Source organism: Phaseolus vulgaris, chromosome 8 (genome assembly GCF_000499845.2).
Source record: "Phaseolus vulgaris cultivar G19833 chromosome 8, P. vulgaris v2.0, whole genome shotgun sequence".
NCBI lineage: Eukaryota > Viridiplantae > Streptophyta > Magnoliopsida > Fabales > Fabaceae > Phaseolus > Phaseolus vulgaris.
In genome coordinates, this window is record NC_023752.2 from 58,954,751 (window position 1) to 58,968,794 (window position 14,044).

At 34.8% G+C, this 14,044-nt stretch overlaps 3 protein-coding genes across 3 annotated transcripts; 2 read left to right on the forward strand and 1 right to left on the reverse strand.

The window, feature by feature from the left end:
- The first annotated feature begins 353 nt into the window (after positions 1-353).
- LOC137827063 (protein REVEILLE 1) lies at positions 354-4,066 on the forward strand. The gene is made up of 6 exons (XM_068633273.1): positions 354-1,078; positions 1,662-1,796; positions 1,902-2,013; positions 2,146-2,207; positions 2,378-2,770; positions 3,017-4,066. The coding sequence occupies exons 1-6, from the start codon at positions 1,067-1,069 to the stop codon at positions 3,650-3,652; spliced, it is 1,350 nt and encodes a 449-aa protein (XP_068489374.1). The 5' UTR covers positions 354-1,066; the 3' UTR covers positions 3,653-4,066.
- A 3,953-nt stretch (positions 4,067-8,019) lies between these two features.
- Positions 8,020-10,268, forward strand: LOC137827065 (expansin-A13). Its single transcript, XM_068633276.1, has 2 exons — positions 8,020-8,664; positions 9,638-10,268. The coding sequence occupies exons 1-2, from the start codon at positions 8,165-8,167 to the stop codon at positions 9,945-9,947; spliced, it is 810 nt and encodes a 269-aa protein (XP_068489377.1). The 5' UTR covers positions 8,020-8,164; the 3' UTR covers positions 9,948-10,268.
- Positions 10,269-10,981: 713 nt separating this feature from the next.
- LOC137827064 (protein ALTERED XYLOGLUCAN 9) lies at positions 10,982-12,890 on the reverse strand. Its single transcript, XM_068633275.1, has one exon. The coding sequence runs from the start codon at positions 12,415-12,417 to the stop codon at positions 11,323-11,325; it is 1,095 nt and encodes a 364-aa protein (XP_068489376.1). The 5' UTR covers positions 12,418-12,890; the 3' UTR covers positions 10,982-11,322.
- Positions 12,891-14,044: the final 1,154 nt, after the last annotated feature.

The window sequence follows — 14,044 nt, forward strand, 5'->3', positions numbered from 1 at the left end:
AGTGCGAGTGGCACTGTGGCAGTGGCACCCGCGAGTGTGCTCACTCGCAAATTATCCACAACGCGCTCTGTATTAGTTTTCTTTGGCCACCCAATTAGAAAACGAAGCCAAATTAAAAAATTAAAAGGGAAAAAAAAAACAGAAAAGCGGAAACAGACGCGACAGCGGAACGCCACGTGTGGAGGACCTCTTTCGACGTGAGCCACAAGATTGCATCGAGTTCTCGAGATTTCGATGGAGAAAAAAAAATTAAAAAGAAAATTTCTTTTTCTCTCCTACAAGACAAAATTCAACATCTGACGTGGCACTATCTCGTTGCTCCTTTTTTTTTTCTTTCTCCTTCACAATAGTCTCTTTCCCACTTGGCTTTTATATCTATCTTCACTCTTCTTCTCTCTGTTATTCTCCTTCACTCCATTTTTCTTCTTCTGAAACCTCAAACCTTAACCTCTTTTCCCTCTGTTTCTCTCCACCCCTTTTGAGCGTTTCACCAGCCATGACAATTCAGAGAAACCTTTGTCGACTTTGTGTCCTTTGTTTTTGGAACTGTTTTGTTTGAACATCCATCATTTTGTTTTGCAAACTAAGAAACCTTCTATTATTCAGCCTTTTTCCGTGGTGGGTTTTGTTGATTTGAGAACTGTGGACCATTTCTTAGTTAATTACATCTGAGTCACCGCTGTTGTTGCTTCTCAAGCCAGCACCTTGAGATTTGGAGAGGTTTTTGGGGTGATCGTGGCCAACTCACGAGATGGATTCAGTTTGAATGATCGAGCTTCTGTAGTTCATGTTCACGGGATCTTAGAAGGGTTTCTTCAATTCTGAGCTTAAACTGTATTGTTGGATAAAACGAAGGGACGAAACAGTGTTTTTGTTTGGTGCCGAGAGAAGTCCATTTTGTACAAAGTTGTTGGTTCCAGAGTTGTTGAGGGAGAAGTGTGGAGTTTGGTAATTTGTTTGTTTTTGTGTTGCATACTGTTGAGAAAGTTGTGTACAAAGAAAGATAACTTTTACTGTTTTGGTGTACTGTGAGCCAACCGTGTAGGGAGGAGAAGATATTCACCACATGGCGATACAAGTATGTAAATAAGAGTTTCTTCTTTTGTTTTTTCTTTGATGTAGAATATTTGATGCCGTGTGGAGTTTTTTTTGAGGGACATGAGATTGTTGTTGGTTTAGGTCGTACTTGTATGTTTTATGGTTTGTTCTGGATTTCCAGCCAAAAGTCTTTTCGTTCGGGTATGGTATGTCTGGTTCTGTTTTGAAGATTAAAAAAAAGGTCAAATAAAATAATGAAAAAGATAGAGGGCTACTTTATAAAATATGATTTGGTTTTCCTTTTCAACTGCCAAATATTTGTACTTTTATATTTTATAGATTGGATGATAGTTTTTATAAATTTTGGAAAAAGAACGTTTGAATGTTTCAGGTTTAGTTAACAGTTTGATCTAATCTTCATCAAAGGCACACTTTTCCTGATATTTTTTAAAAAGGAAAAAAAAAAGTTCATTTAATGGAAATTGTGAAATTTTGATTGATCTTTAGTTTACTGAGAGATGAATGATTTCATTTAATACTACTTGAATTTTCCATTATGAGAAAATTTTCTTTTTCTTCTTGATTGTTATATTAAATTCATTTGCTTTTTGGATTGGATGCAGGGCAAAAGTGCATTTACTAGATCAAGGAGTGGTCTTCCCATTGGAGATGAAATATCTCTGAGTCCTGGTGTGCATTCTGTTGCAGATATTCCACTACATGATCAGTTTTCTTATGGAAATGACTATGCCTTGAAGGTTTTCCCTTGCTCGATTCTTACGTTTTTGTGGTATTATAGATTTGATTTCACATTTGTGACAGTGTCACCTTTGTTTTAATCAATTTTATACCTACATCAACAGGTAAGAAAACCATATACAATCACAAAGCAGAGAGAGAGGTGGACAGATGAAGAACACAAGAAGTTCCTTGAAGCCTTAAAGCTATATGGCAGGGCATGGCGACGGATTGAAGGTATAATTAATTTTGAACTTCCATATCTTAGGCAAAGTATGCCACATAGATTCTAGCAGAAGAATAATACAAGTCACTGAATCAATCAAGAAGGTTGGTCTAAGTTTTTGGATCCTTTCATTTTCACCACAGAACATGTTGGCACAAAGACTGCTGTTCAGATTCGAAGTCATGCTCAGAAGTTTTTTTCTAAGGTTTATTGTTATATTCCAGTACCCATCATTTACCATATGTTGAATATACCATGAGTCATAAGTTTAAATTGTGATGACCTTAAGAGATGCAAAAGTTCTAACTTTTGAGGGTGAAGTTAAAGGGTTCGTCTTTAAGTACACTCTAACTCATTTCTTCTGGCTTCTTGCAGATTGTTAGAGAGTCTAGTGGGAACAGCACAGTCTTGGAGGAGTCGATTGAAATTCCACCTCCACGACCAAAAAGGAAGCCAATTCATCCTTACCCTCGTAAACTGATTGAGATTCCAAAGAAAGAGATTTCCAACTCAGACCACACTCCCAGGTCTAATTCTCTCAAGTCATCAGATTTTGGTCAAGAAAACAATTCTCCCAAGTCAGTGTTATCTACAGTTGTTTCCGAAAACCTTGGTTCCTCCGATTCAGATACACCTACTGGAAGTTTGTCACCAGTCTCATCCATTAGCGGTGTCCCCACAAACAGGTTTCCACTTGCTGGACCCAAAACATCATTTGAGGAAGAAGGGTCTCTACCAAATTCAGCTCATGATGAGCAACCTCTTGTGGTACTTGTTAAATCCTAATCATTTTCACTTTCTTCACTACAGTATCTTCATCAGAGTACTTTTAAGAAAATCATTTTAGAATTTAATTTAAATGTACTGTATATTGTCATTAAATCATAAACCGACACGCTTCTTAACTTTTACTACAACTATTTTTATAACTCATACTAAGAGTGATTGGTTTACAGTGTACAAATCTTTGTACTAACCTGAAAAGTTAAACTCTCCCTTCTTTTTATTGTCTAGAAACTGGAGCTTTTTCATAAAGAAAGTGTTTCTAACAAAGATGATGCAGCAGAGGAATCATCTGGTCGTACTCTAAAACTTTTTGGGACCACTCTACTGGTAACAGATACAAGCAAACCCTTTTCTCTAAGAACGGAGCCATTCAAACCAGTACCTGCTGCTGCAACATATCTTATGCAACTTCAAAATGGGTGTTCAGATCTTGCAGAAGGTCCTGCAAGTATTGTTCCAAGGTGGACTTTTTCCCACAATGCACCATCTGTGCCACTGCACAGGGAGACAAAAGGGAAACACCTGTACTCTAATCTTGGAGATTTTGAACATAAAGAGGTACAAAAGGAAGGATCATGGACTGGTTCAAACACTAGTTCAGTTAATGATGGAGACAACACTGACAAATCAGATGATCAAGCCAAGAGTCATGTGCATTGCTTTAGCAAAAGGGATGGACAGTTACACTTTCTTGGTCACACTAAACCAAGTGAAACATCAGCTATATTTGAGCTAAGGGTGAGAGCTAAAACCTGTGGGAAAGGTTTTGTGCCATACAAAAGGTGCATGGCAGGGAGAGAAAACCAATACTCATCAGTTTGTGATGAGGAGAGGGAAGAGCAACGTATCAAGCTTTCCTTATAGTACCCTCTCACTGGCTTTTCTTCAAAGCAGTTTCCCTTTTACAGGTATAATGTAGCTGCTACTGTTTCTGGATATGAGAGGAGAGAAAAGGGAGCTGAAATTTTTGATATTTCTACTGCGTTTTTTTAAGTCTCAACGTCTGTGTCTTTAGGGGTACTATCCAGTGAATTATCCCACTTTTCTTTATATTTCTTCAAGCCATGTTAGGCTTTGTGTATTTCTTCAAATTTTTTTCCTCCCACCTTCCACTCACAATCATCCTGTGATCTCTTTTAAATGGTAACTGTCTTTCAAGTGTAAGTTACATATACTTATGTATCGCTTATTGGCGTAATTGTTCATATTTGTCATAGTTAATGGGTAAATTACACTTACATATCCTGAAGTTGAATAAAATATTCTTTCCCTGTATCACATTATTTTGATTTCCTTTCATCTATAAGAAATCATGGACCTCTGTATTCACCAAAATGATACATGAAGTTATGTTCTCATATCAATTAAATAAAGTTTATGAAGGATACAACATGAGAGGGTGTGCAATAAAATTTTGTTATACTTGAAAATGTTTGAGCGTAATTTGTCCCTTTTGTTGGAATCACTTCCTATAAGGCATATTTTGTGGATGCTGCAAGAAGAGAGAGAATGGCCCATCAAAATGATCAAAGGTTTAAAAAAAAGGAAAACTTCTTTCTGTCACAAAAGGAGATCTATGCAATGCAGTACTGGGCCATTGACAGAAAAAAAATCAACTCTACAGGGGTAGTCAAACAATGGATTATAACATCTTCCACTCATTAACCTTTTTTTGACTCACCTCATTCTTTTCGAAAAATAATAAGAAACTCAATTTCTAAACGAGGTAATCTGCATAGATTTGAAAAGTTCATTTCTAAATGAGTGGAAGATAACTAACCAAAAAATTTAAGAGTAGGAGATGAAGTTATTCTTTCCCTAATAGATAAAAAAGATGTAAAAGTAATTGACAAATAGAAGAGTCTTATTAAACAAAATATAAATTAATACCACCCACCAAACTTAATAAATTTAGTTCTTGTAAAAAAGAGTATTAGATTTTCTCATGAAATATAAGAAAGAAAGATAGGACAAAAAGGAAAAAATAGAGACAGACAAGAAAGAACAAAAAAACACATAACACAAAGTTTCAATAGAGATAAAGAAGAAAGAACAAAAAAACACATAAATAAAGTTTCATTATTTTGAATGTAATGTAAACTAGAGTACAGCATCGTATATAAAGACAAATAAAAAAATAAAATAAAAAGACTCCAAGTCTAGCAGGATAATAACAGAAAATTCAATATATTCTCTCAGACGGGAGAATGTATATTCAACATTCCTAGTTTAAAAACCATTTTTCTATTAATTTTGCGATCAAGAATTTTAGTAAGAGATCAGTTTGTTGATCAGTGATTCTCTGCCGGTCGGTACTGGACGAGTCTGTTGTTTAGTCTCGATAACCGATCGCATCAAAATACATTTAAGGTACTTAATAAATTATAGCAATGATAGTTATGAGAACTCCTTACAAATCATGATCATATCCCACTGAATTCGGGTGACATTCCTGAAAAATTAGCTAACAATGATTTAGTGAAAGATATTGATTTATTATACATTCTCCATATATATCAATATATTTTCCTATAAATTAGGGATCATGCTATAAATAAGTTAACAACTTATATTTGATAGATTTGGTCTATCACAACAAAGATCCATGACTAAACACTATAAATAAACCTTCTACAAAGGTGTAAGGTACGGTTTAATCAATTTATCACTATATACTATTAACACATAGTACTTACTTGATCGTTAGAGTACCTTTTTCAAGTCAACCATGATTGAGCACCAACAATTAAAGGAGAAGACTTGGAGTGAGGAGTGAGGAGCGAGAAGGCAACCGACACATCAACAATTGTACAACTATTTTCAAGTACTATATAGACTCACTTTGTCTATACAAGTACATGTTCGTATGGGCAAAAAGTGAGACAACTAAAATTGAAGATTCTCTTTTACATAATCAATGTCAATATGTTTTGTTCACTCATGGAAGTTGGAATTTGTTGTAATATGTCTTGTTGCTTGATTATCACAGTATAAACTAGATACAAAGTAGGGAGTGATATGCAGATCATCAAAATGGTAGATCAAAACACTATAATTCATATGTAATGGTTGCAAAAGCTCTATATATATTCCGCTTTGGATGAAGAACTATATATACACGGTCCTTTATTTCTTAATTTTCTATGATATCAAAGAATCTTTGGAGAAAATTCAAAATTAAGTGACATAACGAAGTTTGTTACACCACCATAAACCCAATTAAAATCATTGAAGCTTTTCAACTGAATAAAGTTAGAAGAAAAGAAAATGCCTGACATGATGAATGTTTTATAAATCTTAGAATTCTAAAATAAAAAGGATTGTCATCAGAAGATTTGTTTAAAGGAAAATACAACTTATGTTGTTTTTCTAAATGACAAGGTCCACATACAATTTTTTTAACACAATATCTTCTCATATTAGATTTTATCATGAAACATAAGAAAAAAAAGGACAAAAAGGTTAAAAAAAAAACAGAGAAATGGAGAAGAAAGAATACAATTAAAAAAACACAAACAATTTTTTTTATAATTCTGAATGTAACATAAATCAGAATATCAAAATTATATATAAAGACAAATAGAAAAGAAAAAAGCTCAAAATTCAAAATTCAAAGCGAGATACTAACAAAAAACTTAATAAAAAGTGACAATATCTTGCAGATAAATTTCAGTTATATAATTATAATGATATTTGATATATGATTTATTAATTTTTATATTTTAAAACCGATTTTATGCTTTTTCTCAAAATTAATTTCTTTTAATAATTTTAAGTATTTAAATTAAATACTTGTGTAATGTAATTGTGGACGAAAAATGAACATTAAAGCTATACAATGAAATTAACATGTACTTTGCTAATTTTTTTATAGTTTTGTATGAAATTAAGAGTGGTGCTGTTTTGTATTTAAACAAACCGTGCTTCTAAAACGCTATTTGATTTTAAATATATTGTGATATGCTTATCCTAGTACTTTATGTCTTGGGTAACTTAACGTTAACACCCTTCTCCATTTTGTTTTTTATTATTGTCCCTTTTCCTTTTCATGGGTCATTTTCTAACCTTTATTCATGAATGGGTTATAAGGGGGCATGTGTTGTAGGTTGGAAGGAATTGTAGCCTTCAAAATGCAGATCACACTTGCTTCTTCCAGTGGATTGTTAAATCAGATTCCTAAACATTATTACTAAACTCACATCATTCATACAATCATCATTTTCATTATTGCTTCCTCTCAACTCAGCTTTCTTAGTCAAGTACTTGCCCCCTTTTATCAAATACCACAACCCCAATGAATCATCAACAAAATCTAGTATCTACCTTAGGTAGGGTTTCAGAAAAATAAAATGTTTATGGAATAAGAATTCACAATCTTACATGTTAAGTTAAAGCATCATATCAAATACATTTTTTCCTTTACCAATTCATACCAGGTTGAATGCAGAAACTAACATCTTTTAGATATTTTATAAATATAGAATATGAGAATTATTTGTATTGTTTATTTATGACTCTCTAATGAAGTTTTTTTTAAGCAAATATTTCTTTAACAGGCCCCATAGTTGGGCCTTTGTCCATAAATTTTTAAGCAAATATTTTTTGGTTTTACATAACGTATAATGATGAATGTTTACTTTCTTTTTGACTGGTTAGACAAAAAGTTAAACTAAGTAGTGTGTTAGTGTTAATTTTTTTTAAGATCTGTCTTTAGAACTTAAACCTTTATAATTAAGAGAAAAACTAATTGAGTTTTAGTGGGGACTTAGGCATCAGAATTGTTTTCAACAGTGTCGGCTACTATTAGAATGATTGGAAATAAGTTAAGAAATATGATTAAGTTATATAATAATTTATGTAGCACATGTATGGATACAGACACTGATACGACACGGAAATACGTATAATATCTAAAATATAAGATATGGGGATACAGATATATATATTATATAATTTTGAACTATATAAATTGAAAATAAATATTTATGTGGAAAAGTATGTCCCAAATTCTTTTGGGAGCATGAATATATTTTTATTATTGGTTCAAAAGAATTTGTTCTTATTTTTATAATCATAATAAAAAATTATACAATAAATTTGAGTTTTTAAAAAGTTATTGTATTTATACATTTGAATTACACTTCACCGATAAGTATCCTACGAGTGTCGACACGAATACGTGTGTCCGATATGGATATACCATTTAAGAAGAAGTGTATTCGTAGATAATAATAGAAAAAAGAAAAGTAATTTGGGGAGAGTAAGTAAAGAAGGAAAAGGGAAAGGGAAAGTAGAGTGAGTGTGGTGTTGTCGGTTGAAATCAAAGGAACCCACACTCAAACTCTTTTGCTTCGGTTTCAGAGTGTTCAAACGGAAATGTCACCATTCGCAGTTGCCGCAGCACCATTCACACTGTCCATTCTCCTTACGCTCGTCTCCGCTCACTACTCCTCCTCTTCCTCCTACTCTCCGCCCTCTCTGCAAGCTTCGCCGGAGTTCGCCGAGTGGCGATCCGCGCACGCCACCTACTACGCCGCTGCGGATCCTCGCGACGCGGTGGGCGGCGCCTGCGGCTACGGAGACCTCGTCAAGGGCGGCTACGGCATGGCCACCGTGGGCCTCAGCGAGACGCTGTTCGAACGCGGCCAGATCTGCGGCGCATGCTTCGAGCTGCGCTGCGTGGACGACAACCGGTGGTGCATCCCCGGCACCTCCATCATCGTCACGGCCACGAACTTCTGCGCCCCCAACCACGGGTTCACCTCCGATGGCGGTGGCCACTGTAACCCTCCCAACAAACACTTCGTTCTCCCCATCGAAGCCTTTGAAAAGATCGCCATTTGGAAAGCCGGCAACATGCCCGTACAGTACCGCAGGTACTCCAAATTTCTTGCAGATCATTACTCTATACATCAATTATGCATGCTGATGTTTGTTTTCAGCTTTAATTTTGTACTTTACACTTGAGCATTTCTAACAACGTTTCTTTTGTATGATCTTTCTAACCTTCCCTGAGGAATTTATTGAAAGCTTCTAAATCGACTGATTAAAAAACTAGTATAATGCACAAGTGTTGGTAAACTTCAATAAATTTTCAGTTAATTATAGAAATAGTGTTTAAAATTTTGGCTCACGACAAGGACCTGTAACACACTTGTTATTTATTGAAAATTGTAAGATCGAGAATGGCATTTATTAATGAGTTTAATTTTTGTGCAATGTCACTGTAAGTAGATGTTATGAATTTTAAGTGTGTTATGGCAAAAACAAATTTATCATATTAACCACTTTGTGACTGGATGACGAAAGTCTTTTATTACACCATAAATTGTTTACTCTTCAAAGAGAAAGTCGGCTCACAGAATTTTAGGAATGCTTTAAATTATTATACTGAATAATGTGTTAGCATAAAAAAAATTAGAGTGTATTATTAATTTTTCCCCCAGCTCCTTCGAAATCACAATATCTTTGAAGTAAATGATGGTGGTGACAAATTGCTTAGATGATAGTGATGGAAAAAAAATGGCCTACCCAGCATGACGTGGGTCGCAGATTGAAATGCGTTGATAAATAATAATGGATTCAAAACTTTTAAAATGAAGTTTGAGTTTGGTGAAAATTTGGTTCTTCTGGTTTATTTGGGGCTAAGCTTAGCCATAATCAGTACTGGTCAGAAGGCTTAAGTTTAATTCAAATTAAAATTTTCATGTCTTGCATTTAATCGGGTTCGGGTCTGCCTAGTTAATTCGATTTATTAGCTATTGTAGGTGACTATATTTTTATTTTTTTTGCGTTGTGATTAAATTTGAATTAAATTCTATTTTGAATGTTGTGATGTGTTGGATGCAGGATAAAATGTAGGAAGGAAGGAGGGATGCGATTTACTGTTACTGGTTCTGGAATCTTCATTTCGGTGCTGATCAGCAATGTTGCTGGTCATGGAGACATACTGGCTGTGAAGGTTAAAGGGTCAAGAACGGGTTGGCTCTCCATGGGTCGGAATTGGGGGCAAAATTGGCATGTAAATGCATTGCTGCAGAATCAACCCCTTGCGTTCGAAGTTACTTCTAGTGATGAGAAAATTGTTACGTCTTACAATGTTGCTCCCAAGGATTGGACCTTTGGACAAACCTTTGAAGGCAAGCAATTTGAGACTTGAAATTGAAAGCTCATTGGATTCATGTGATCTTGTTTCAAGGGACCGTTCTCCTTCCCCAAAAAATTTTACCCCGATAGTGCTTTTCTTTCTACATTTTTATTCTTTTGGTTTTCTAGAAGACTGTAGATAGCAGATGATTTGGTGGTTTGCAAGGTTGTCAATGGGACGCTGTACCTTTTCATTTATTATATTAGGAAGTTTTGTATGAAAAAAAAAAATATATACATTCCTTGTTGGTCAACAACAAAAACTCTTGCAATGTAAATTTTTGTAAGGCTCTCACAAGACATGTTATCCTGCTACCTTCAAACTTGTCTTAAATTTTACTACTGAAATGATTTCTACTGTAACTGCCTAATTTTTATGAGATTTTTTGTTGAATACATTTATGTATGTACTAGTGTGACTTCTCAGTGCTTTAATTTAACCCTACTGAACTTACTACAGCTGAATGCAAAAACTGGGGCCCTTCAAACTCAACACATGTTCAAGTTTTCCCTTCCCTCAACAGCAAATGACTAAACTGTTCTGCGCTCTGTTGACAGGCCTAAGCCATCTAAAAGTCCTATTCGTATTAAAAACGGGTTAGTTGGGTTCAGACTTGCTTTAAAATGCATAATTGGAACTTTTTGTCGTATAACCCTAATAAACTAATGAATGGTCATTAAAGTTTTAATTTTAACAAATTATAGCCCATTGATAATCATACACTTGAGCAACAAAAGGGTAAAGAGCTTCGAAACTGGTGTCAAATGAAACAGGACCTGTTAAGACCTGAGGTGATCTACTTATGTCAACAGAATTTTGTCTTACAAACAGAAGGAAAAACATTAAACCGCATCCCTATTAATTATACCAATCCATGAAGAAATCAAACAATGGTTTCGTGGTTGTGCTCAACAATCAATTAATCTGCTCCACCATGACACATCTAAAAAAATTAGTCAAAAGAATAAACAAACGGAAAGCATTATACATCAACATGTCACTACATTCTAGTTAGCCTAAAAGATATTTATATAAAAAGCACAAAAGAATCCCAATTAAATTTGGTTAAAAGCATGTGTGAACTGTTTGTACAGAAACTTGAGTTTCCAATTTTTGTGACTAATACATGAGCTGTTAGCATACAGTAAAACAGGAAAAAGAAAGAAACAAAGAGAATTCCAAATTTGGTATATACTATAACAATGATAATCACTCTAAAACTAAATGAATCTAATGCCTTGGAAGGAAACCAGGCAAAAATCGCAAGCTATGGTGGAAGAACTCAACTTCTATTAATCAAAATCGTTGGAGAGTCCTACCGTATACATCCCAGTGGAGGCAGCTGAGGTGATCACATCTAAGGGGAACCAAACCAATGCTACAAACTTCATATCTTCTGATGAGATTCAATAAGCAATGCATTCAACATAACATGAACCCCAGCTTCATAAACAATCCCATCATAATGCATCCCATCATCTGTACACCTGATCCCACAATTCCAACTCAGTGACCCAATATCCAGTAGTTGAAGTGGACCCTCAAACTGCCTCAGCATGCCACTTCTCTTAACCTCTCTCTCATATTCTCCCCGCACTAGATCAGTCATCTTCTCCTTCTTCTCCTTTGTATTCAACATGGAGTTCACCAAAGTTGGCATCCCTAGCCAAAACAAGTGTGGCGATCTAACCGCCACAGACTCATCATTGCCAAATTCGGAGGACACAGGCAACAGTGAAGTCACGGAACTCCTCAAAATCTCCAAAGACACACCATAATCCGAAGCATTCACGAAGTGCAGCATGTGCCACAAACCAGAACCCATCACCAGAAGATCAGGATAAACACGATTCCTCTTGAACCCCGCAACCAAACTAGTCAAATTGGTGACGTAAGGTGCCCACATGAAATCCAACATCATCCCCATCTCATCTACCTCAGTGTGATAATCACTATGCCGCTTGAACAAAGACCCTTTAACAGATTCCATACCTTCTGGGTCCAGAACCAAACTCAACAACGAAAGCGCAAAGATTCGAGCTTGCGAATCCCCCGCCACCACGACCCAAGACCCATTAAGCAAAACCGAAACGTCGTGCCGATTAAGCCTCTGAAACTCACACGACTCAACAGAATCCGATCTCTTCCAAGACCAAGACTTTTCGTAGTTCACGGAATTGTTATTCATAGGGTCAAAGTCAAACCCCCTCAGCCTCACCTCCCAGACAATTTCATGAAGCAACGAAACACATGAAGCGCGATCGTCCACGACAACATTAACAGAAGAAGTGGAAACCGACGTGACGAAATCAGAAACCGAAGGAAAATAAGGTGTGAGGTGAACCCCAACAGCGAGAGTGATGAAAAGTGCGCCACTGAAGAAGAGAACCTTGTTGCGACTCAAGTGCCACCCCGCCATACCCATAGGCACAAAGAGAACCACACACGCCGCCAACAACCCCAACTGCACCGCACCTAACATTGCCCGCTTTATTATTCCCAGATCCCTCTGAAACTCACATGTGGGGTTTTGGTTTTTGGAACGACCCGTGAAGGGAAAACCTGAGATCTGAGGAAAAAACAAAACTTTTCTCCGACTTCGGAAAAGGGTCGGAGAGAAAGTTGGTGGGGGGTTGTGAGTGGCTTGGGATTGAAGAATTTGAAGGAGATATTGTGATGGGAACGTGATAACAGCAGAAGCGAGATTCAATTCGACAAGAAGTAAAATCTGAACACGGGGTAATTTGAAATTGCTCACATAATACTACAACAACAACACGGTACCGTCGGATTCAAAAACTGGTGCCAATGATTGTGAGTGTTGTGTGACATTTTGCTTGAATCTGGTACTTTTGTTAACTAGTGAGGTTTTTTTTTTTTTTTTTCGTTTATGGGTATGTTTTTGTGTTACGTTGCAGGTGTCACTGCCACTGCAATGAGGATAAAAAGCATTTCTCAAGCATTTAACATGTATTGTAATCTAATTTTTATACGCTCTAATACAATCTTATAAAAATTATATTAAACATAACTATCATTATTATAAAAATTAACAAATTTATGGTATATATTTCACCTTCACAATGAATATCAGTTTAGGGACTATTTTCCCATTTCTTAAGTTAAACAATAAAAGATTGGCATATAAAGAAAAGTCAAACAATAAAAGATTGGCATATAAAGAAAAGTCAAAGAATAAAAGTTTGGCATATAAAGAAAAAGAAAGTGTGCTGTTCATTAACATGAATAGTTCACTTATGATATAGTTTAAAATGTGTTTTTCAATTATTTATTAAAGTCTTTTCATTTAAAATACTTACTCTTATAAATTCTTATATAATAGTTGGAGATCTTATTTTAATTAGAAATAAAACTAATTTATAACATTTTATAAAGTTTAACTTAAAAACACTTAATTTATACTAATGACTTAACTACTAAAAGATTATGTAAGAAAGATGAGAATAGATAATTGAGAATAAATTAATTAATAAATAGTTTCACTGTACTCATGAAATGATTATTGTTTTCATTCATTTAAACACTGATATGGATAGCAAACATGTTTTGTAATCTATATCAAATTTAAGTAACAATACTTCTTTGTTAAATGAGATAGGATAGACTAAAATTACTGTAAATAAACGTACAATGTATGTTAAAGAGCTCAAGTGACTCTATATATCTTTAAATGACTCTAAAGAGCTCAATGTCCTTTATAAATAAAACAATTTAATTAATGAGTATTAAATATTATGAATAACAATTATATGACTAATCTAAATGACTCGTAATGATTACTCAGATGATACCACGTGATTAATCTATAAATATTAACTTTTCAGAATGTACAATTTATCTTGTCTCACATACAGAACTGTATTTTATACTTTTACTCGTAGTTTCATGTTAAGAATTTATCTTTATCATATTTGTACTCCTACGGACTTAAACATCGTGAGAGTCTTTTGCAGGTGGATCTCTCCATCTCATCGAAATCCAACTAAAAGCTCGTTTTTTGAAAAACACGCAATCCTCAACAACGAGTTGCACTCTTCGATAAGAACAACTAATAAATTAGTTAGTAAATATAAAATGATATAAAACAA

Excerpts from the sequence above, each read along its gene's own strand:
- LOC137827065 (XM_068633276.1), top strand. The coding sequence starts at position 8,165 with ATGTCACCATTCGCAGTTGCCGCAGCACCATTCACACTGTCCATTCTC. Across the intron at positions 8,665-9,637 it reads ATGCCCGTACAGTACCGCAG|GATAAAATGTAGGAAGGAAG; the intron begins GTACTCCAAATT and ends TGTTGGATGCAG.
- LOC137827064 (XM_068633275.1), bottom strand. The coding sequence starts at position 12,417 with ATGTTAGGTGCGGTGCAGTTGGGGTTGTTGGCGGCGTGTGTGGTTCTC.
- LOC137827063 (XM_068633273.1), top strand. Across the intron at positions 1,797-1,901 it reads GAAATGACTATGCCTTGAAG|GTAAGAAAACCATATACAAT; the intron begins GTTTTCCCTTGC and ends CTACATCAACAG. Across the intron at positions 2,771-3,016 it reads ATGATGAGCAACCTCTTGTG|AAACTGGAGCTTTTTCATAA; the intron begins GTACTTGTTAAA and ends TTTATTGTCTAG.